This window comes from Prenolepis imparis, unplaced genomic scaffold, assembly GCF_030444845.1.
Source record: "Prenolepis imparis isolate NDT839.2.m4 unplaced genomic scaffold, iyPreImpa1.0 SCAF_6, whole genome shotgun sequence".
Lineage (NCBI taxonomy): Eukaryota > Metazoa > Arthropoda > Insecta > Hymenoptera > Formicidae > Prenolepis > Prenolepis imparis.
In genome coordinates, this window is record NW_028141164.1 from 17,707,981 (window position 1) to 17,730,651 (window position 22,671).

At 34.4% G+C, this 22,671-nt stretch overlaps 1 protein-coding gene across 8 annotated transcripts; it reads left to right on the forward strand.

The window, feature by feature from the left end:
* The first annotated feature begins 109 nt into the window (after window positions 1–109).
* LOC145937050 (uncharacterized) lies at window positions 110–22,197 on the forward strand. Of its 8 annotated transcripts, none has more exons than XM_083039830.1 (9): window positions 4,030–6,484; window positions 13,435–13,611; window positions 14,177–14,299; window positions 14,783–14,903; window positions 15,792–15,933; window positions 16,693–16,890; window positions 17,110–17,223; window positions 17,506–19,330; window positions 20,552–22,197. In XM_083039830.1, exon 8 carries the CDS (start codon window positions 18,284–18,286, stop codon window positions 19,328–19,330), a length of 1,047 nt encoding a protein of 348 aa, XP_082895956.1. In that variant the 5' UTR covers window positions 4,030–6,484; window positions 13,435–13,611; window positions 14,177–14,299; window positions 14,783–14,903; window positions 15,792–15,933; window positions 16,693–16,890; window positions 17,110–17,223; window positions 17,506–18,283; the 3' UTR covers window positions 20,552–22,197. The 8 variants fall into 5 exon arrangements, with proteins under 8 accessions (XP_082895958.1, XP_082895956.1, XP_082895962.1 ...); XM_083039831.1 differs by having other exon boundaries at window positions 14,783–14,877; XM_083039832.1 differs by lacking the exon at window positions 4,030–6,484 and adding an exon at window positions 110–1,398.
* Window positions 22,198–22,671: the final 474 nt, after the last annotated feature.

Sequence of the window (22,671 nt, forward strand, 5' to 3'; positions counted from 1 at the left end):
TCAATAATCGATACTTGACAGAAGATCGTACGTGTACATATTAATAGTCTTTGAATTTCGTATCAGCTAAAATTTGAGTCAGGAAAAATTATGTATCATTCAAGTGTGGTTTGAAGATGACTTGAGGAAAGATTAATCATCAATTATTTATACATATAAAAGTACGTTTTAATTGCAAATTAATACTAAAAATGTTCATAATAAAAAAAAAATAAATCATGTAATTACAATTTTTAACAATTTATAGGTTAATTAAAATGAATTGGATTGATAATTATGATTAATATGATATTTATGATCAATATGATATATATAATAAATTGCTCGTACGTTTACCAAAACGTTATATTAGAGATGCACGAAATCTCTTTGAATGGTCTGAGAATGAATTTTTCAATCGATACAGATTTCGAAAAGAATCTATAATGCATTACATTCTTCTTCGAATTATAGAGTCTCTTTGCAAAGCATCAAGAAGAGGTCTTCCAATATCACCAGTTAAACAGCTCCTTTTATGTTTTCGATTTTGTGCTACAGCATCCTTCCAAGTTAGCTTAATTAATTTTTGAAAGAAAAATATTTCTATATCCAGATCTAAATGCTGTTTATATATTCTTACATATATATAAATTTGTATTTTTATAGATAGTATGTGGTGATTTTTAGAAGAAATTTTTAAAGCTGGCGCTTTGAATATTGTTCATAATGTATCAAGTCTTCTTGCCGATATGCGTCGGACTTTCATTACATTTCCAAATACACGTGAAGAAATCGAAAGAAATTGACATATGTACCAAGAATTGGGCAGACAAGAAGGTTGAAATAGAATACCAAGAATCTCGATGGGTCCATTGATTGTACATACATCAAATTAGTTAATATACTAGGCCAACAATTTCATGAAGCTTTCCGAAATAGAAAATTGTTTTTTTCAATAAATGTACAAGCTGTAGCTGGACCTCGAGGAGAATTTTTAGATATCGTAGCCCGATGGGCTGGTAGCACACATAATAGTCGCATATTTAATATGTCTCGTGTAAATATGAAATACATGCAAAAGGAATTAAAAGGTGCATTACTTGATGGTAATGGTTATTCCAGCCTACCATATCTTTATGCTCCCATACTGAATTCTCAGACAATTCCAGAAATACGATTTAATTGCGCTCATGTTAAAGCTCGCAATGTTTGGAAGCGTATGTTTGGAATTTGGAAAAGCAGATTTTCATACTTGAGCTGAGGAATAAGTAATAAATTGGAAACAATTTGCAACATAATAGTTGCTTGTGCAGTTTTACACAATTGCTTTCATACTTAAAGACGTTTTAATAATTAATAATAATTTGCCTCCTGAATTGCCTATACCAATAGATCCGATATCACCGCGTCTAGGAGAAGGTATGGTTGTCCGCCAAGCATTAATTAAAACACATTTTACTTACGATATTATTATTAAATATTATATATTATAATCATATATATATACATACATATATATATATATATATATATATATTGTTACGTCCCCCAGACGCCTCTTGAAATATCTCGTAAGATATCTCCTCACAAACACTCACAGTCACTCGCGCGCGAAATAAATAAGACAAGGATTACACAGAATTGAGTTTAATGGAATGAACGTCCCTTGAGAGAAAACAAAGAAGAATACAATTTAGGAATATTTTGGGATATAATCTGTAGTCGCGTAGCACGTCAATATCGTTTGACAGCCAGACTAAGACTGACATGGCGTCAGCAACAAAAGTAACGCGGGAGTTGTTGATAAACAACTCTCTTGACGACGATCTCCCGGAAACGAACACGGGATAATCCCGAGGATGAGGATGCAGATCCGAAGGGGCGCAACACTACCCCCCTCCTTTAAGATTGTCGTCCCGACAATCCAACATGGAGACTACTGAAGACCCAGGACTGACGCTGATTCCAGGGCACCGACGATTCTCCTGCTCTTCCCAAGCTGCTGCTGTGGGTGGTCGAGCGAAACGTCTGGTCCCAATCTTGCGTCTTCTTCGTCCGGACGAATCCTGCCCCCCCTGAGCTGCTGCTACAGGTTACCGGACTTCGCCCTCTTGCTCTCCATACTCGAACGGTGTCTTCGAAGAGAAGAGTTGGCCAGACTCTTCTTCACACCCGCCGAGGTGAAAATTTCTGCTCTCTTCGCTGTTGTTCTGTTGTTCTCGCTTAAGCGTCTTCCGGAGAAAATCGAAGAACGTTGAATCTTCAGACAAGGGGGGGGGTAACATCCGTGGACCCATCGTCCCTCGAGGACTCCCCAAGTTCCTGCCTCGGCATTTGCCCTTCGTCCCATGGGAAAAACCACGGATCAAAAAAAACCGTGGGCGAGACAGTCTTCTTAATTGAAGAATCAAACGACCTTTAGAATACAACGAATTGGAAATCTCCTTTTGAAAGATGTCAGCTGTTTCCGATGAGTCTCAGCCACAGGAACTTCCTTGGAGAATCCTCCCGTACTGAAGACTCAGACAAATCTGGAAGATCTTGAAGATCTTCAACTAGAAAAGAAAAACATTTTTCGCAGTAAGAATTCTAAAATGAAAATATACATACACACACACAAACTCATACACACACACACACACACACAAACTCATACACACACATCTCCCTACTCCCTAACAATTTTATTCAGGCTCTGACCTAACTAACAATTAACAACATTTCTATCTATAAATGGAGCTATTCTATCCGCGTGAACCACTTTTTTCCGATGTCTGAGTGTCTTCTGAATACAATACACCACATCGTTGAATTTCTTCACTATAAAGAAAGGTCCCTCTCAATTGCTTTGCAATTTGGGAGCTTTTCCTTTAATTCTTCGGGGGTTGTAAAACCAGACTCTCTCTCCCTCCTGAAATAGAATCTTCCTAACTCTCCTATCATACCAACTCTTTACTCGAGAAGATTTTGTATCCATCTTTCCTTTAACTTCGGAATGAATTTCATCTAATTTTTCTCTAAGAATACTGGCGAAATTCTCAATTGAAGAAGAAGATTCTCCCTCTTCTGTCTTAGGAAGGTTCCCTCGTAACAAATCCACTGGAAGTCTTAAATCTCGAGCGAAATATAATTCCGCAGGAGTCATTCCAGTAGTTTCGTGCTTCGAAGATCTGTAGGCCAGAAGAAACATGGGGATCCATCGATCCCAATCCTTTTGATTCTGTGAAATATACTTCGCTAAATAGTTTATTATAGTTTGATGTTGTCGTTCGACTTGACCATCAGACTGAGGATGTAACGGGGTAGTCCGTGTTTTCCTAATTCCAAGAAGTTCCATTAATTCGGCAAAAAGTTTGGATTCAAAATTCTTCCCTTGGTCGGTATGTACCTCTAAAGGTACTCCATGTCTTGAAATAAATTCATTGACGAAGATTTCTGCAACCGTTTTTGCTCTAATATTCTTCAGGAGAAAAGCTTCTACCCATTTGGTGAAGCAATCAATGATGACAATCACATATTTATTTTTTGAAGAAGTGATAGGAAGTGGGCCTAAAATATCCATCTGAATCCTCTCGAATGGATTTCCGACATTATATATCTGCATGGGAGATTTTCCTTTTCCTGTGGGGCCTTTTTTTGAAACGCAAACTTTGCAAGACTTGCACCAATTTTCTATGTCTTGCTTATAAGTTGCCCAATAAAAACGTTTTCGAACTTTTTCTAAGGTTTTGTTTATTCCGAAATGACCTCCGGATGGAGAGTCATGTACTTCTTCGGGAATCTCTTTCACTCGTTTCCGAGGAACAATTAACTGAAGAAAACTAGACTTCAAATTCGGGGCTTCCCACTTCTTGTAAAGGATTCCATTTTGAAGAACTAACGCATCCCAATATGCCCAATAAATTTGAGCGGAAATATCGTGAGTCACCAATTCAGAACGAGGCGGACGATGGACGTCTTCCTTCTCTTTTTCCTTGAATGATAATGGCAATATTAGGATCTTCCTCTTGATCCTTTTGCCATACTTCCAGATCCTCTCCTTGGAGTATGAGTCGGGCAACTATTTTCTCGCTTTCTGAATTGTTCCTTCCTTCGACTTTAGCACAATATTCGCAGCCAAAAGTCTCACAAAGTCGACTGGATAATCCATCGGCATTCTTGTGAGACTCCCCCTTACGGTGTTGCACTTCAAAGTCGAATTCTTGGAGTTTTTCCAACCAACGAGCCAGTTGCTCCTCAAGATCCTTAAAAGACATAAGCCATTTTGATGAAATGTGATCGGTTCGAATTAAGAATCTTCGACCTAAAAGATAATGTCGAAAAAATTTGATAGCGTCAATAATCGCTAATAACTCGCGACGAGTCACACAATAATTCCTTTCGGTTTTACTAAGGACTCGACTGAAATACGCGATGACCATCTCTTTTTCGCCTTGAATTTGAGATAACACTGCACCAATTCCGATATTGGAAGCGTCAGTATCTAAAATGAATTGACCTTTTCCTTTTGGAAAAGATAACACTGGGGAAGAAGATGACATTAATTTCAATTTCTCGAAAGCACTATTACAATCGTCGTTCCAAATAAATTTTATTTGGTTTTCTGTTAAGGCGAAAAGAGGTTTAGCTATTGAAGAAAAACCTCTAACAAACTTCCTATAGTAAGAGCAAAATCCTAAGAAACTACGCAATTGCTTTTTAGTATGTGGTATTGGCCAATCTTTTACAGCTGTTATTTTTTCTGGATCTGTGGTAACACCCTGTTTGGAAACTACGTGTCCAAGATATTTAACATTTTTTTGTAAAAGTAAACATTTCTTTGGATTGATTTTAAGATTCGCTTTTTGCAATCGTAAAAATACTTCTTCAAGGTTTTTGAACATTTGAGTAAAATCTTTCCCGAAAATAATAATGTCATCTAAATATACCAAACATTTTTTCGAAATAATTCCATGTAAAACTTTTTCCATAAGTCTTTGAAAAGTCGCGGGGGCGTTACACAATCCAAAAGGCATTATTGTAAATTGCCAAAGTCCCTTTCCGATAGAAAAGGCTGTTTTTTCTTTGTCAGAAGGACGTATTTTCAACTGCCAATAACCACTCTTCAAGTCAAGCGTAGAAAACCAAGAATTACCTGATAGTTGGTCTAATACGTCGTCGATTCGAGGGAGGGGATAGGAATCTTTTACCGTGATAGCATTTAGTCTCCGGTAGTCAATGCAAAATCTCAGGGTTCCATCTTTTTTTTTTACCATGACAGCTGGCGAAATCCAAGGACTCTGAGATTCCTCAATGATTCCTTCAGTTTTCATTTCCTCCATTATTTTATCCACTTCCTCCCTCATCTGAAAAGGAATCCTACGGGGTGCCTGTTTTATGGGGAGAGAATCTTTCACATTTATAAAATGTTCGATAACATCGCAATTCCCGGCAACAATATCGCAGGAGAATAGATCTTGAAACTTATTTAGAAAATTAATAAAAATTTCTTTTTGGGATTCTTGTAACTCAATTGAACTCTTTTCAAAAAGATCATTTAAGATAGATGGAATTTTTTTAGAAAAATCTTTAATTTTTGAACATTGATAATTCTTTAGTTCTTCATTATTCGTGAATTCATCAAAAACTTTATTAAATACATTATCCAAATTAATTATTTTAAGGAAGTCAACTCCAAGAATGCATTGATCATTGATGTCAGCAATAAATAAGGGAATTTCCAATTTCAATTTTTACTTTCACTAAAAAATCAATTAAAACTTTTCCTCCATTTGGACACTTTAAATTAATATTTTTTACTGGAATCTTTTCAAGATCTTCTCCCACAAGTTTACTATTTAATAAAGAGACGTCAGAGCCTGTATCTATTTTAAAGAGACAACTTTTTTTGTTTAATTTTCCAAAATATGAAAAATATTCTTTCTTTTGGATCCTTCTAACCCTACATTCAACAAAATCTGAAGTCGGGGAATCATCCGAAAAAGTCGAATCTTCCCCGAAAAGTTCAACCAATTTCAGTTTCCCTTCGCGTCAGGGCACTGGAATCGTAAATGTCCGGTCTTTCCGCAAGACCAACATTCTTTTGAAGAAGAATTGTTTGCTTGCGCTTTCCTTTTCGAGTCAAATTCCTTCTTTTCATCGGGGTTCATTCGCGCGTGGTTCCTCTCTCCTTTTTGATAATTTTGTCTTTCATAATTTTTGTGAAATCCCGCATTATTTTCACTATTCCCATTATTATTCCCGTAATCTTTCTTATTCCCGTTATTCGCGAATTCTTTCTTATTTCCGTAAAAATCTCTTTTATTCCCGTTATTCCCGTTATTTCCGTAATCTCTCTTTTTGTCAAAATTCTCGTCCCGAATTATTTTAATAGCTTTTCCTCTCTCAATAGCTAAATTTAGTGAAGTCACTCCTTCTAATTGGAGGGTTCTTTTTACAAAATTGTCGGATAACGCGGAAATGAATTGCGCGCATGCAATCTTATCACGGACTTCGTAAGGACATGGTAAGCAAGCCACGAAAGTCTTTCCAATTCGGTCCCGAATGAAGCGAAATCTTCCCCGTATTTTTGTTTCCTATTGATAAAGAGTGAGTAATAGTTTTGAGTCAAATTTCCGTCTCCAAAAAGTAATTCTAGTTTTGATTTTAATTCTGCGAAAGTTAATTCCTCAAAATTCTCGACGTTTTCTAGAACGGTACGCGCTTTTCCCCTAAGGTTCGCGGCGAGAGAGATTGTCTTTGTTTTGTCGTCCCATTTATTCGCGACCGCGATTAGGAGGAATTGGGAGAGGAACTCCCGCAGCGGAACTTTCCCGTCGTACGTGTCGGGCTTTAATTTCAAACCCGTTTTCGTGCGAAAGTCGGCGGTCACTTCACTCGCGTTTATCGCGTTTATCGCGGCACTCGCGTTTGTCGCGGATCTCGCAGTACTCGCGCAAGCCCCAAAATCGTTTTGCGTATCGCCGCAAGCCCTATCTCTATTATTGGAAGGACTTAGCTGATTGGGTGTTTGATGTGAAGAAACTCTTTGAATCCTTTGCTCTAGTCGACGTAGCTGGTCGTCCTTCTCTCTCAGGAGAGTCTCGAAACGAGCCTGCTGTCGATCTCGCTCTTCGCGTATCTCTCTGAGCTCCTGAAGCGCGGCTTGTAGAGGATCCGTCTCGGCGTCTTTCGCAGCCGTTCGAGATCGCGGCGCTTTCGGAGAATTCTGTGCCATCGTTGGAATTTCTTTCGGGCGATCCTTTCGGTTGATCCCGGACGAGCCCCCAAAATGTTACGTCCCCCAGACGCCTCTTGAAATATCTTGTAAGATATCTCCTCACAAACACTCACAGTCACTCGCGCGCGAAATAAATAAGACAAGGATTACACAGAATTGAGTTTAATGGAATGAACGTCCCTTGAGAGAAAACAAAGAAGAATACAATTTAGGAATATTTTGGGATATAATCTGTAATCGCGTAGCACGTCAATATCGTTTGACAGCCAGACTAAGACTGACATGGCGTCGGCAACAAAAGTAACGCGGGAGTTGTTGATAAACAACTCTCTTGACGACGATCTCCCGGAAATGAACACGGGATAATCCCGAGGATGAGGATGCAGATCCGAGGGGGCGCAACACTATATATATATATATATATATTGTGACGTTGCCGTCACGACGCGCGTCCCTCCTGCCGTAATCGCGGGGCAAGGGCAGAGCGGCCGCGCCACGCGAGAGAGAGAGCACGAGAGCCACCGATTTTCCCCGAAGAGACGGCTTGCGATATCATAAGTATAATTATTAATTCGCGTTTATTTTATTTTTTTTATCGATTGTGAGTTTTGCCGAGAGAAAGTAAAAGGTTGACATAGGAGAGGTATCGAAGCCGAAAACATTGCCGACAACCTTGGCGGAATATAAAAACAGTCCGGAGCAAAGTTGTTTATCAGATATGGGAATTCGGCAGATCCAAGGACGCGGCCGTTACAGCGCGAAACGCGCAAACCCTCGAGATCGGGCAGTAACGCACCCTGCAGGAGCGAAAAAAGGACCCCGCATCAACGAGGGCAGAAGTTACCCCGCTGCAGTTCGGCGGAGCCGAAAACCGATCTCAGCCACATCTCTGGATATTACGAAGCCCAAGAACCGGCGAAACTACTGAAAACATGGCGTAATTAGCGCCTAAAATAATTGTCATAAAGTCCCGATAAGGGCGCCGTCGCCCTAAGTACGGCCGTGCGTAAGCCGCGCGACAGCGATAAGCTACGCGACGCTGTAATTGGGTGGGCGTCCGCGCACACCCTTTCGCGCAGGATTGAGTCCCGATATCGACCCGGGGCAATAGATCCTACACTCTTGTGCTGCCTGTCTTGCGTGTCGCGTGCCCGCTCCAGAACATCAGCTGTTAACGATTACAGAGAGGATGAATACGGGCCTCCGAGAACTTTAGAGTCCTGCTTGGGAAATTAGCGAGGGACGCCGAGGGAGAGAAGTTTTATCGGTGAAGCTATCCGTGCCGTAAGAGGCGAATTACGTTTTCTGTACGTCCGAGCCTTGGCCGCTCTAACGCCGTCGCGAGTAGTTTTGGTGATTTCGGTAGTTGAGAGGTCCTTGCCCGACCTTTACAATTTAGCGTTTGCGAACGATCGGCGTTAAGCGGCGGGAGCCTTTGAGACCGTTAAGGTGAAAACCCATGGACTGATATTTTCCGCGTAACGCGTATCGCGTAACCAATCAGAACATTCAATTCCGCGTAAAGGAAACGTGGAACGGCTCTGATTGGTTACGCGGTACGGCTCTGATTGGTTACGCGGAAAATATCAGTCCATGGGTTTTCACCCTTAGGGTGCAAACCCATGCAGCAGAACGGCGTACGCAGAAAATCGCGGAAGCCTTGACTAATCACGGGCGTTCCGCGCTTTTCATTACGCGAATTTCAAGTCCCTACATCTCCATGGAGCAGAATTAGCGTAAGCGGAACGAACAACACGTCCCTTAAATGACTATTTAATATTGTTTTTATCACTCGTTTTTATTATTATTTATTTTATTATTACGTAAATGTGGAATTGAATGAGTTTCTAATTCTAAATATTTGCTAAAAATGTTAAATAAATTTTAAACGGTTTTAATCCTTTTAAAATAATGACTCGTGATTGGTTGCGCAAAGTCCGCGATGCGCTCATTAAGCTCCATGGGTACTAAGAACCCGCGTTTTCGCGTAACAAGAATGACGGAATTGTTTTGTATGTGCACACATACTGTGTTAAATTTGACAGGGTGATATAACGGCGTGGAATAAACGGCGTGGAGTCAACAGAGTTACAAAGAGATAAGTTATTAATATAAATTATTGCTAATTTTTATTGCTAACTGTTGAAAAATAAAGGAAAATTGAATCTTAATAATTGACACATGTATGTACAGAATTGCGCATTGCGCAGTTCCGCCGCGGAAGAAAGTTAAGTGTCCGCTGAAAACCACGGAAAGTCGCTGAAAATCACGGAACGCCCGTGATTGGTCGAGGCTCTTGTTCCGCGATTTTCTGCGTACGCCGTTCCGCTGTATGGGTTTGCACCCTGTCTGTTAATTTGATTACGCGGTATTATCGTCTCTCCGGGATTCGGTCGGATTTGCGTATCGCGACTGTGCATTGTCGCGTCTTTGTATAATTGCGTAGTGTGTTTGAGAGAATGTCGTCGTAGTGTGAGAATCTTGTCGCGGGACGCTCTATATCCGATCGCGGGACGCTCTATATCCGATCGCAGGGCGTTCGAAAATAGAGTTCGCGTGAAGTATCTATTGTAGCGAAAACATGTGATACTCGCGACCATCGGCGAGAGAGCGGGAACGTGAGAGAGATCGCGAGAGCGAGAGAAAGAGCGAAGTCTCAGGCACGTGCCGTCGGGAATCGATCGCGCCGTATTAGATTGCGCCGAGAAAGAATATCTTGTAACTCCTCGTTTTCGAAAACTTCCAATCTACTCTCATAGCGCGCGCTAACTCTATTAATAGTCTCGTGACTATTGTGTCTTGTATTCTGTGATCGCGAAATCGTGCGATACGGGATATTGCGTCCGTCTTGTCTCATAGCCGATTGTCGTTTTTGGCAATTAATGTAATTATCACTCTCGGATTTTTTTTTGCATTTTGTATTGTTTATTATTATTATTTTTTTTATAAGATTATTCCTGTTATTCGCTTTATATTCCGTTTTTTTAAATATTTTTTTTGTGTAATAAATTTATGTTAATTTTTTGTTAATAATCCGAGTCTTTTATTTGGAGTTTTGTCTCGTCCCGGCAACTTGTAGATCTTGAGTTCGATTCCCTTCGCGATTTTGATATCCTGCAGTCTATTAGTTTCGCGGCAACAGCACCCTGCCTCTCTACCGTTAGGAGAGCTGATCGGCCAAGATTTAGCGTCGGATTATCTCGCGAAGTGACGCGTGAAAGACCGTGTCTGGCGCCCAATATTAATTAACGTTTCGCGAATATTGCGACCTTTTCCTCCGCTGCGGTACGCGCGGAGCGCCCTACATCCGAGTTCCATACGCGCGGGTTAAAATCATTCCTTTTTGTTGACGGTCCCGCTCCGTTCTTCCGACTTTTCGCGAGTCGGAAGAAAAAGTCGTCGCAATATATATATATATATATATATATATATATATATATATATATATACATATATACAGAGTGTTTCATTTTAATTTCCCTAAGCAAATATTTGGAAAAATAACATACGAAAATTTATACTATGTAACACTGTGTAACACAGTGTCTCACTGTGTTCTGTAGTTGGAAAGCACCATATATATATATATATATATATATATGTACAGGGTGTCCCATTTTAATCTATCACTCCTTGTAACTTTGCAGGAAACGATCGTAGAAAAAAATGTTTCATATAAAAGTTTTTTTACTTCGAGGGGGACATTAGATGATGTCATTGGTTTGACCTTGAATAGTCATTTGAAGGTCACGTGAAGATCATCGATGTTTTCTTAAATGGAACCCCCTATTTTTTATTGTATATTCTTGTAACCCTTGTCGAGACGTTTTCAAAACACTACCTATGTTGGTCTTTTGCGCAAGCCGTTCCCAAAATACGAAGTTTCAAAGTTGACATATCATCGGCATTCGCATTATCCGATGTACACCGCGGGGAGGTTGTTCTGTCGAATTTGTACATCAAGCGATACGTATCATATCAACGATTTCCTGTGGCGGATAGTCTGCCATATTTCAGAATTGATGAAAAGAACTTTCTAAGCACCGAAAACAATGCTATGGCATCAAAATGAATCAATGTGATCTGCTTGGTCACACAAAAGGAATAAAATTACTCGACTAGCGAAGTTTAGAAAAGTATTCCAGAATTATTGTATTTCAAAATTGATGAAAATGAGTTACAAAGAGTAACAGTCGTAAAATTGCTTTTGCGACGTATACAAAATATTTTCGAAAAAAGTTAAAGTATTTAAAAGTTTTTAAAAGTTTTTAAAAAGTTTTCGAACACCTTTAATAAAATATTTTATCATTCTTAGGTATCCACACTGACCCGCAAGCACAATCACACACACACACACACACACACACACACACACACACACACACACACACACACACACACACACACACACACACACACACACACACACACAGTCTGCTTTTTTTTAGAGCCACTTGATGTACAAATTCGACTGAACAACCTCCCCGCTGTGTACATCGGATAATGTAAATGCCGATGATATGTCAACTTTGAAGCTTCGTATATTGGGAACGGCTTGCGCAAAAGACCCACATAGGTAGTGTTTTGAAAACGTCCGACAAGGGTTACAAGAATATACAATAAAAAATAGGGGGTTCCATTTAAGAAAACATCGATGATCGTCACGTGACCTTCAAATGACTATTCAAGGTCAAACCAATGACATCATCTTATGTCCCCCTCGAAGTCAAAAAACTTTTGTATAAAACATTTTTCTCTACGATCGTACCTGCAAAGTTACGAGGGGTGATAGATTAAAATGGGATACCCAGTATATATGTATATATGTTTTGCGTAGTATATATACAGGGTGTCCCGTAAAGACCGGATCAACTCTTCAGGGTAGACTCCTGAGATCATTTTAAGACGAAAATCCTAATACCAAAATGTCGAGGTTATAATAGTTTTTGAATTATAAGCATTTATAGTTAACGAATCAGACCGCCTAAAGTTGGCGCGCTCAGGGGTGACACAACGCAAAGCGCTAAAGGCGAAAACTGACTATCGCCCCTCTTAATTAATTTATTATTTATTGTTTTTGTTAAATTAATGTATTAAAATAATTATTTAATGTATTAATTTAATGTATGAAATGTTTTTAGTTTCTCCGAATTGTTTTAATAAAACGATTAAAATATATTTGAATGAGTTTTATTTGGATATTAGCAATAATAGCTGCTTATTTTATTAAATAATTGTAAATACATTTGCTAACTACATATCTACTTATTTGATAACTACAGTTTTGTCTGTAAGATATGAAATTAATACCAAATTTCTGAAAGAAATATCATGTGATAGCTTGCGTTTTATATCACGTAAAAGTAAAAAATGTCCACTTCCAATATAAAAAAAAAGAAAATATTATATTGAACAATGCGCGTTTATAGAAATATCAATATAAGCAATCTTATTTTTGGATAAATAACCTTTATATCAATATTAACAAGAGAGGCGATAGTCAGTTTTCGCCTTTAGCACTTAACTTGTGTCACTCCTGAGCTGGCCAACTTTAAGCGATCTGATTCGTTAACTATAAATGCTTATAATTCAAAAACTATTATAGCCTTGACATTTTGGTACTGGGATTTTCGTCTTAAAATGATCTCAGGAATCTACCCTGAAGAGTTGATCCGGTCTTTACGGGACACCCTGTATATATATATATATATATATACAGACTGGCCCACCGAAAACGTAACAGACATATTTTTTGGCATTTAACTATTTGGTCAAAAAATGCTCGGACAGGTCAACTTTGTTGTCAAAGGGGACATATTAATTGGCTATTTTCGTTCACCTAACTTCAACCCCAAAAAAGGGGTTAATTTCGCCTTAAAAATTTCACCCTAAAAATATGTCTGTTCGTTTTCGGTGGGCCACTTTATATATATATATTCACTTTGGCTGCATTTACTTTGACGCTTTCAACGCTATAAGCATCTTCTGTCTTCGTTGCACATCGAATATCAAACGAAGACAGAAGATGCTTATAGCGCTGAAAACATCCAAAGCGAACGCAGCCATTATGCGCATATCTGTGAAACGAAATCACGGATTTTTCCCTCCATTTGCCGGATGTGTGATGAGTTAATAAACGCAGGTTAGTTACCCGCCACAGACCCTAAAAAGTATTAAATAATAGTAATAGTACTTTTTATGATAATATTCAATAATTATCTAATATTCTTTGTCAGAGTCAACCGTCATAAAAAGGAAGAATTTGGGCGAGAAGGTGAAGAGGTTAGGTTAGATTAACCGGCGTACTTGTTAAAAAGATACATAAAACTTTTTTCGGATTAAAACTTTTAATATCCACGCGATGCCAAAATCAAAGAAAAAGAAGAATAAGTCAACAATGTCTTCGTTATCAGGTATTCTCTCTTTAATATTTTCAACATAATAGTTTTTCATTTATCTCCTATTTCTATATCATTTTCGTTGTTTGCCATTCTACATCAATATTATAACTATTTTTCTTGCATAAAAATTTCGCTTAATTTCTTATCTCATTATTATTCAGAATTAACAATAATAGTAGTACATTTGACAAATTGATAACTAGAGATTATATAGGAACAATTTTTGTTTGTTCCTTGTACGCAACAATGAGCTCGCGAATTTTATTTAAAGTGATGAATCATTTAAATACACAAATTTTATTAAAAATTATAAAATTTGCCCTCTATTGCAATAGAATACAACGATAATGTTTATAACGTGACAAAAACTATCATAGTTTTATTATTCGATTAATTGCATTCATAAGCATACATCAATGCAAATCAATTCTTTATTAATTAGTACTACTGTTTATACATATAAAAATAATTTTTTACATATGAAGTTCAAAACTTTCTATCTCTTGCTTAATATTAAGGAAGGAATAATTTTTTATCTTGTAATGAAAGTAAAATGTAATTGTATTGATTTACTTAGATAAATGGGGTAATGTGATGCGGAGCATGCCTTATATCTTACTTACGGATATTATGAAGGAATGCAAAAATAAGGATAAGACAGGCAATATTGAAAGTTCAGTAAATGGACAGACAGTTGAAGGTTAGTATGTAAGAAAAGCAATTTATACTAGTTAATTTGACTGATAACTTATAATGTTTAAAATTAAAATACAATGGGTGTATAATGAGTTTCTTATCTTAAAAATGAGTAACGTTTTTTTTATCTTAAAAGTGTGTATATACTCAAAACTAATCAAGTAAAGAAAATTAGTTTTAAATACACTGTAACGCCATATTATTCAAAATAATTAACAATTAGTTATGTTTATAAATGATTGATAATTATATATAAAGAATTTCTTGATATATTGTAATTGTGTTATATTACTTGTAATATTGTATGCGCTGTAATGATGCTACATTATTGATTCTTTTTAGTGTACGTATATATTATAAATGATTGCTTTGATTATTAGTTTTATACTATTATACATTAAATTACATAAAATTAGTATTATACAATATGCATTATTTTAAATAATTTAATATAATTTACATTTTTATGAAATTAATATTAAACGAGATGGAACAACAATCGTCCACAAATTTTGGGAAATCTTTATCTACATATTTGCGAGAATTGACCCAAGGATCAATACATTGATGTACATCTCTCATGTGAGATAATTATTATGTGAATAATGGTAAAATATGGATCTCGTTGCAACAATTGAGTTAATACCTGAAAATCATCTTTCATTGGAAGATTGTTTATATCTACCTGTTTTTTTCTATTGTTTTCAATTTTGCTTGGTTGATTGAATTTGGAATTGTAGAAAAATGTTATTTTTATAAATTTTTACTTATTTCTTTTACTATCTATCCTTATATTATAAATATTGTAATAAGTATTAAAAATTACAATATGTAATTATACAATAGTTGAACAAATTATTTTTATATTTAGTAAAATATAAGATAATATTTGAAGGCACTTATATCTAAAATATTTTTTTTGACAATCAACATAATATAGCTAATAAAAAGAAAAAAATATTTACAATTCATGTACATTACTTTTTTAATTTAGATTACAGCAAACATTTTGTTGGCATAAAAGTTAAAAAAATTATTATTAATTATAAATGTAAAAATAATATCTCAACATGTAGTAAAAATCTGTCTTTGCATGTGTTTGAAAATCTAAATTAACGTCCTATTGTTAGTGAAAATAAGAAGTTTTTTCATTGTAATTGTTTTTTTATATCATTTTTTTAATAAACATAAATTTTTTTTCTAAACTTTATCACAATCTTACTGTAATAAAAGGCCTCTAATATGTTACATTAATTTCACTTATCATACACATTTATAAACTTCTGGAAATATTCTATAATGCGTATAACATATCTGAATATGGATAATGTTAAGATAACTCCTTTTATTCGATATCCGTACTTCTATTGATTTGATTTAATAAGAGTGTGTTTATATATTTATTGCTTTTTCTAACATGCATGTATTACATTCGCATCTTGCAGTTTTATGTATATAAACGATGTATATGATATTAATAATAGAAATTGTTTTAGCTGATTCACTTTCATCGTCAACACAATTAGTGAAAGAACCACTTCAAAATGTGGCGAACAAACAATCTGTTAATGTAAATAATGAAGGAATACGATCACTGAGATCACGGCAAATTCGTGATAATAAATTAATATGTGATAGGTAATATTCATTGATATTTATTAATTATTTCATTATTTTGTTTTCCTATGAAGTATTTATGTAGATAATAAACTTATCCTATTTAACTTTTACTATCTTTTGCTCGCTCGCTCATATGCCATGCTCACCTCGCTCATCGTCGCGCTTGCTTTTTTATTCTTAATTTATTTATCTTTTTAAACCTAACCTAACTTTATTCTATTTCTATCATAACTCATATTTATCATATTCCATTGTAGTAAATTATAAGGATTCTTAAATTATAGAAGATTAATACTTCTATCATTTTAATTTTTTTAGTAAAAGATTGTGTTTTTACATTTTCAATAATTGTTTATTGATTAATCATTTACATACATATTTGTGATTAAATTTCTACTTTTAACAATTAATTCCTTTACCAATTTTTATCAATTGTGTTGCTAGTAAATTATTTCCTTTAATATCTGTAATATTCACTTATTGAATGTGAGTAATTGTAAAATATTGGTCAGCAACTGTTATAGAATTTAAAAGTATTTGTATATCTGTATCGACTCAAGTTCATAATGCCTAAAAAATGACAGAATAGTGAAATATATGAAATATATGAATTTTTTTTCGTTCGTTCAAACTTTCAGTATTATGTTTTCAATATAATTTCAATATTTTATTTTTTATATATTATTTATATATTATTTTATTATTTTTAATCGTATAAGCGCAATTAATTTTTGTTAATTTCACTAAAAAAAGAATTTTATATTTTTTTATCCATAGTGATAAACTACTTCACCTTTCTTCAGTTCAATCATCCAATAGTAAAACTGATATTTTTCAAAACTGTAATGAATATGATGAAAATACATCAAAAAATAAGGAAGATACACTGATTTCTTCCGCTGAGTTGTATACGTGACAGCAATGAATATTTTATGCATTCTGTGGAAGAGAATGTTAACACTATTTCTACTGATGGTATGTACTTAAAAATATAGTTTTTCTCAAGTAAAAGTTATTAATTTTGTATTATTCATAAATGTACATCTTATTAAAAACTTAATATTAAGTGTCGTTGGATACGTAAAAATTTCTCTAAAATTATTTCATAAACCAGTAACAAATTTTATCTAAATTTATCTTGAAAAAAGTAGAATTTATGTTTAAATCATCAAATATTTTCGTATAATTTTACAGATAGTATTGAAAGAACAGATCATGATGATACTGACTACATTTTTGATAACCCGATTGAAAGTCAATATAATGAGCTGTTAGAAAAGGACTACAATAATTGTCAGAATAATAACAGTAAGTCTTTTGTTATCATTTTCACTTTTTCGTTACAATTTTGGAAGCATTAACCTATAATTTATTTATTGTCTGTAAGAAGTTTTGCAATCAACATTGACGAAAATTTATATTTATGTACTTTCTGAAACATATATAATGCACAACATATTAAAAAAGTAACAATTTACTTTAAATTACTAGAAACGTATAATAAAATATATAAAGTTAAATTAATATTAATCTATCCCATACACACTTTTTGTACAAATTTAATGTGTATTCTAATAACTGTTTTGTTAGGTCTAGAATGTTTTGATGTCACGACACATAAAGAAAATTCGGATTCAGAATATTGTCCTTCTGAACACAGTTCTATCTTGGCAGAAGCAGATTCCAATAATAACAAATTTCCTGATACAACTAATAATAGGAAGCAATCAAGTGGATCAACTAAAGATTCAAACAATACTTCGGGCTTTGAAGTATCTATACAGATTAATAATAGCAACGTAATTTGCCCTGATGACACTAATCTTAATATTGATCCATCTGAAGGATCTAAAGGTGGCAATAAGAAAAATTGCTGCTTCTATTGCCAAAAAATGCAATCGAAGATTGCTCGACATCTTGCTACAGTTCACCGTAATGAACCTGAAGTTAAAAAGTTCATTGATCTTCGGACGTCCCGGGCGCTCAGCATCATTCGTGCTTGTACGACCACAACGAAATTCAGTGAACCACTTGTAAACCATTCCATGCGACGGAGCAGAGTCCCCATAATACTTTTTTAGCTTTTCTTCAGTTTCCTTAATGGTTTTTCCACGCAAAAAGTAATGTTTTATTAGCACACAAAATTCACTTTTTTCCATTTTAGCAAAAAACACAAACTTATCCGCTTTAGAACGCTGTCAAAAAATTTCTATTGGACAGATCTACTTGAAACTTGGTGTGTATACTTAAATAAGATGGTAAATATCAGAAATAAAATTAGATTGCGATTTGAGTGCCATATCTTGTAAAAGTCACTGACTTATCGAACTGCCCTCGTACATACAAAGTGACAACAACACCACAACTAATGGGAACTTTACTTAAGAAAGTAGGAAATCTTTTAATTACTCAAAGTATAAAGAAGAAAGATTATGAAACAAAGAAAGATACTGAAGAATTCCTTGCTCTTCTTGTTGATGATTTTCCAACTAGTGTTAATAGAGCTGCTTTGGAAGCGCAGGAAGAAAATAGAAGGTGTAAAAAAACAGAACTACCTTTAATGGACGATATTGTAAAACTTCGTAATTATCTTGATGAAAAACGTAAGGCACTGTGCAAGATCCTAAAGAAAACATTTTGTTATACTAGTTGGTTGGAACTAGCAAAAGTAACTCTAACGTCAGTACAATTATTTAATCGTCGTAGAGCGGGCGAAATAGAACACCTTCTTATCAAAGATTTTGAGAATTACGTACAAATCTCAGAGAGCACAGATAAAGACTTATTTAGATCTCTGTCAGGTGCAGCACGAGAAATTGCAAAAAAATATGTAAGATTTACAATACGTGGAAAATTAATGCGTACTGTTCCTGTATTACTGTCAGCTCAATTATTTAGATGTATTGAATTTATTTTAAAATATCGAGAAAATGCTCGTGTTCCTGCTGCAAATCCGTATTTATTTGGAATTCCGGGATATAATAAAAGTTGTTTTAAGTATTTAAATGCTTGCGAATTGATGCGACAATTTTCCGCGCTATGTGGTGCTAAACGACCATGGACCTTACGTGGAATGGGTCTCAGAAAACACGTTGCTACGATAAGTGTAGCGTTAGATTTATCAGAAAATGATGTTTCTGATTTAGCGAAACATATGGGTCATGCCATGGCAATACATAAAGAAATCTATAGGCAATCCGTTGTAAGTAGAGATATTGTACGGATGTCGCAAGTATTAGAAAAAGCACAAGGCGTCGATAACGATAAAAATAATGAAACAGATAGTAGTCATGAGAACGATGAAATTTCAATGGAGACTGATATGAATTTATTCTCTGAAATGGATACGAAACATAGTACCCCCAATAATAGCAAATCAGAACAACACACTCATGGAAGTACGAAAAACGGATAAGTACGTAAATTTATATAGGGTTAGCAGTATCTAGGGATATTCTTCCGAATGGGACACTTCGAGTTCGGAACAGCCCTTTAGCGTACTGAAAATAGATACCAAAACAACATAATACATAAAATTTCAACCGCGGCAAATCATTTTTTCAACAGTTTTTACCTAAAAGTAAAATCTCAATTAAACTCAATAACAGTATTAATACTTTATAATTATCAGTTTGTGTTTTTGGTTAAAGCAGAGAATTCTCTGCTGTGCACATTATAGTGTTTTATAAGTGAAACAAAATGTTTTTTGTTGAATCTCGGTCAAATGGTAAGCTCTTAATAAGAGATACCGAAGGTCTCGTAATATGAGATTATTTTTCTTTTCTAAGGATAGTTTTTTGTTTGATTTAAGGTATAAGTATCTACCTTCATATTTTTTGACATTTTTATACAAGAGTTTATAAATATAAGTCTAACAAATAATATAATTAAAGCTATATTTTTAAATTGTATTGTTGGTTCTGAAGATATAACATTGTAAAAGGTTTAAAATTAAGACTGGTAATAATAAAAACATTTATTTTTATCTATATGTCTTTTATTTTTAATGTTAATAAAAATGAAACTAAGTTTACCTAATATGAGACAGTATCTCATATTAGGATCAGCTAGTATCTCTTATTAGGAGACATTTTGGTTTTGATACAAAAACTGACTTACTTTAAACAAACCTATGTATATTAAAATTCGAACGAGATATAACTTATTGAAGTAGGATTCCTAAAACTACATGAAATGACGATTAAAAACAGTATATAAATACTTTCCTAATTGCATATATTTTGGAAATAATTAAGAAAATGTAAATGGTATCTCATAATAGGTACCTTTACCCTATACACACACACACACACACGGGGGGGGGTGCAAGGGGGCCTTCGGCCCCCCTCCCGCACCCTCCCCGTCGGTAGGCAGCGCGTGGATCTTCGCACGTGCGGTGTCCAATTTTTTTAAATAAAATTTTTAAAGAAAATTTTTTTAAATAAAAACATTTGAAAAAATAATTTGCCGCGACTGAAATTTTATATAATACGTTATTTTGGTATCTACTTTCGGTACGCAAAAGGGCTGCCCTCAACTCGAAGTGTCCCATTCGGAAGAACAGCCGTATCTAGATAATATTACTGTTCATATATATAGTAATAATATTATGTTAATGTAACTAATTGTTTTATAGCTCCACCATATGGTCGTACGAAACGCATTCGATGGACGAATGAAGAAAAACAAAAAGTCATTGAAAATTTTGGTGATTATATAAAAACCGGAAAGTTGCCGTCTATAAAAGCGATTCAAGAAGTTATTGCAAAAAATCCTTGTTTACAAAATCGTTCTGCATCAGTTGTAAAAACATGGATAAATAATCAGCAAAGAAGCAATGGACTACTACATCAATAGATGGAACAATGCAATAGATTTAATTATATATTGCCGTGCTTTCATAAATGTACGATTTCATTTAGTATTTTTATGTTTATGTCGTATTATTAAAAGTTTTCTCATGAATGTAGAAATATGTCATATTATTTTAATAATCTTCAAGGATTTGCATTTCATGATTGACTTGATGAAACTATTTTTTTTATGTTGAAATGTATGTGTCCTGACGATTTGCTTAAAATTGTATCAAATCTAAGAGGTTCATAATTATTTTTATGTATAATACTCAATAATACCACCTAATAATTCATTCATAGGGCTTCTGCACACAAGACGCGTTGACGCGTTACGCGTTACGCGTGACGCGATAGCCAATCAACGTACCGCTTTACGGTAAGAGCTGTAAGTTTATTGGCTATCGCGTAACGAGTCCTGTGTGCAGAAGCTCATAGTATAACAATGTGTGACAACTTATCATTGCTATGTAATAATTCATACTTTTAAATGCATCAATTTTAAGAGTGAATTATAATAAATTATAAACATATATTAGATATAATTCCAGCAAAACCAGCAGCACACATAATTTATTTTATTATTATATTGTAAACATTTTTGTTTGAAAGTTATTATATACGCTTCAAGTTTTTTTATGATTATGTCGTATCTGTATTAGTAGTGCTTCCATGAATTTACGATTTCATTATGTTATTCTAGTATTCTTCAAAGATTCGCATTTAATGGTTGATTTAATGAAGCTTTTTCTTTTGTGTGTGTGTGTGTGTGTGTGTGTGTGTGTATGCGCGCGCTGATGGTTAACCTAAAATTATATCAAATATATTAGGTTCATATTACTGTTTAAAATTCATGAATATTATGTAACAATTCATATACATATAATGTATTCATACATATGCAACAATGATTGCTATGTAACACTTCATACATACTATACTTCTTTTAAATATATCAATCTGAAGAGTAAATTCTGTGGAATTATGAACCTGATATATTAGATATAATTTGTGCAAATCCAATACATATAATTAATCCAGCACATATATTTAATTTTATCATTTTTATGTTTAAAAATTACTGTGCTTTAAGTTTTCTTATGTTGAAGTCGTATTATTAAAAGTGCCCTCATGAATGTAGAAATTCTTTATATTCCGTTAGTAATCTTCAAGAGTTTGCATTTCATGATTAACTTGATAAAACTATTTCTTTTATGTTAAAATAAAATATATGTGTTCTCCTAAAATGGTTTCCCTAAAATTGTATCAAACATAATATAGGTTTATAGTTACTGAATCTAATGTATAATACTCATCAGTATCACGTAACAATTCATATATGGTGTAACGATGTGTGACAACTCATGTGACGATGTGTGACTCTCATGATTTCTATGTAACAATTCATACTTTTATTTAATGCATCAATCTGAAAAATAAATTCTGAAAAATTGATAGGAATTGTTAAACTTGATTTATTACATATAATTTTAGCAAAACCAGCAACGCACGTACAATTTGTTTTTATAAGGTAAATATTTTTGTCTAAAAGTTATTGCGCTTCCAGTTTCTGTTTATGTATATTAATATCAAAAGTGTTATAAATATATAAGTTTATTTGATTTAGTAAACTTCTAGTTAACTTCTAGTAAACGGCTTAATAGTTTAATCCCATTAAATGATTGGTAAATGATCCCAGTATACATAAATTAACAATAACGTAACCTCAATATTATACTTTCTTATAATGTAATTATTATATACAAAGGCCCAATTTCACCAACGCGAGTTAATCTAATCGGTCGATTAAACTATATCTTTGTCTCTTTTTAAGAACGTAGCTGAAAAGAGACAAAGATATAGTTTAATCGACCGATTAGATTAACTCGCGTTGGTGAAATCG

Excerpts from the sequence above, each read along its gene's own strand:
- LOC145937050 (XM_083039832.1), top strand. The coding sequence starts at position 18,284 with ATGGGAACTTTACTTAAGAAAGTAGGAAATCTTTTAATTACTCAAAGT.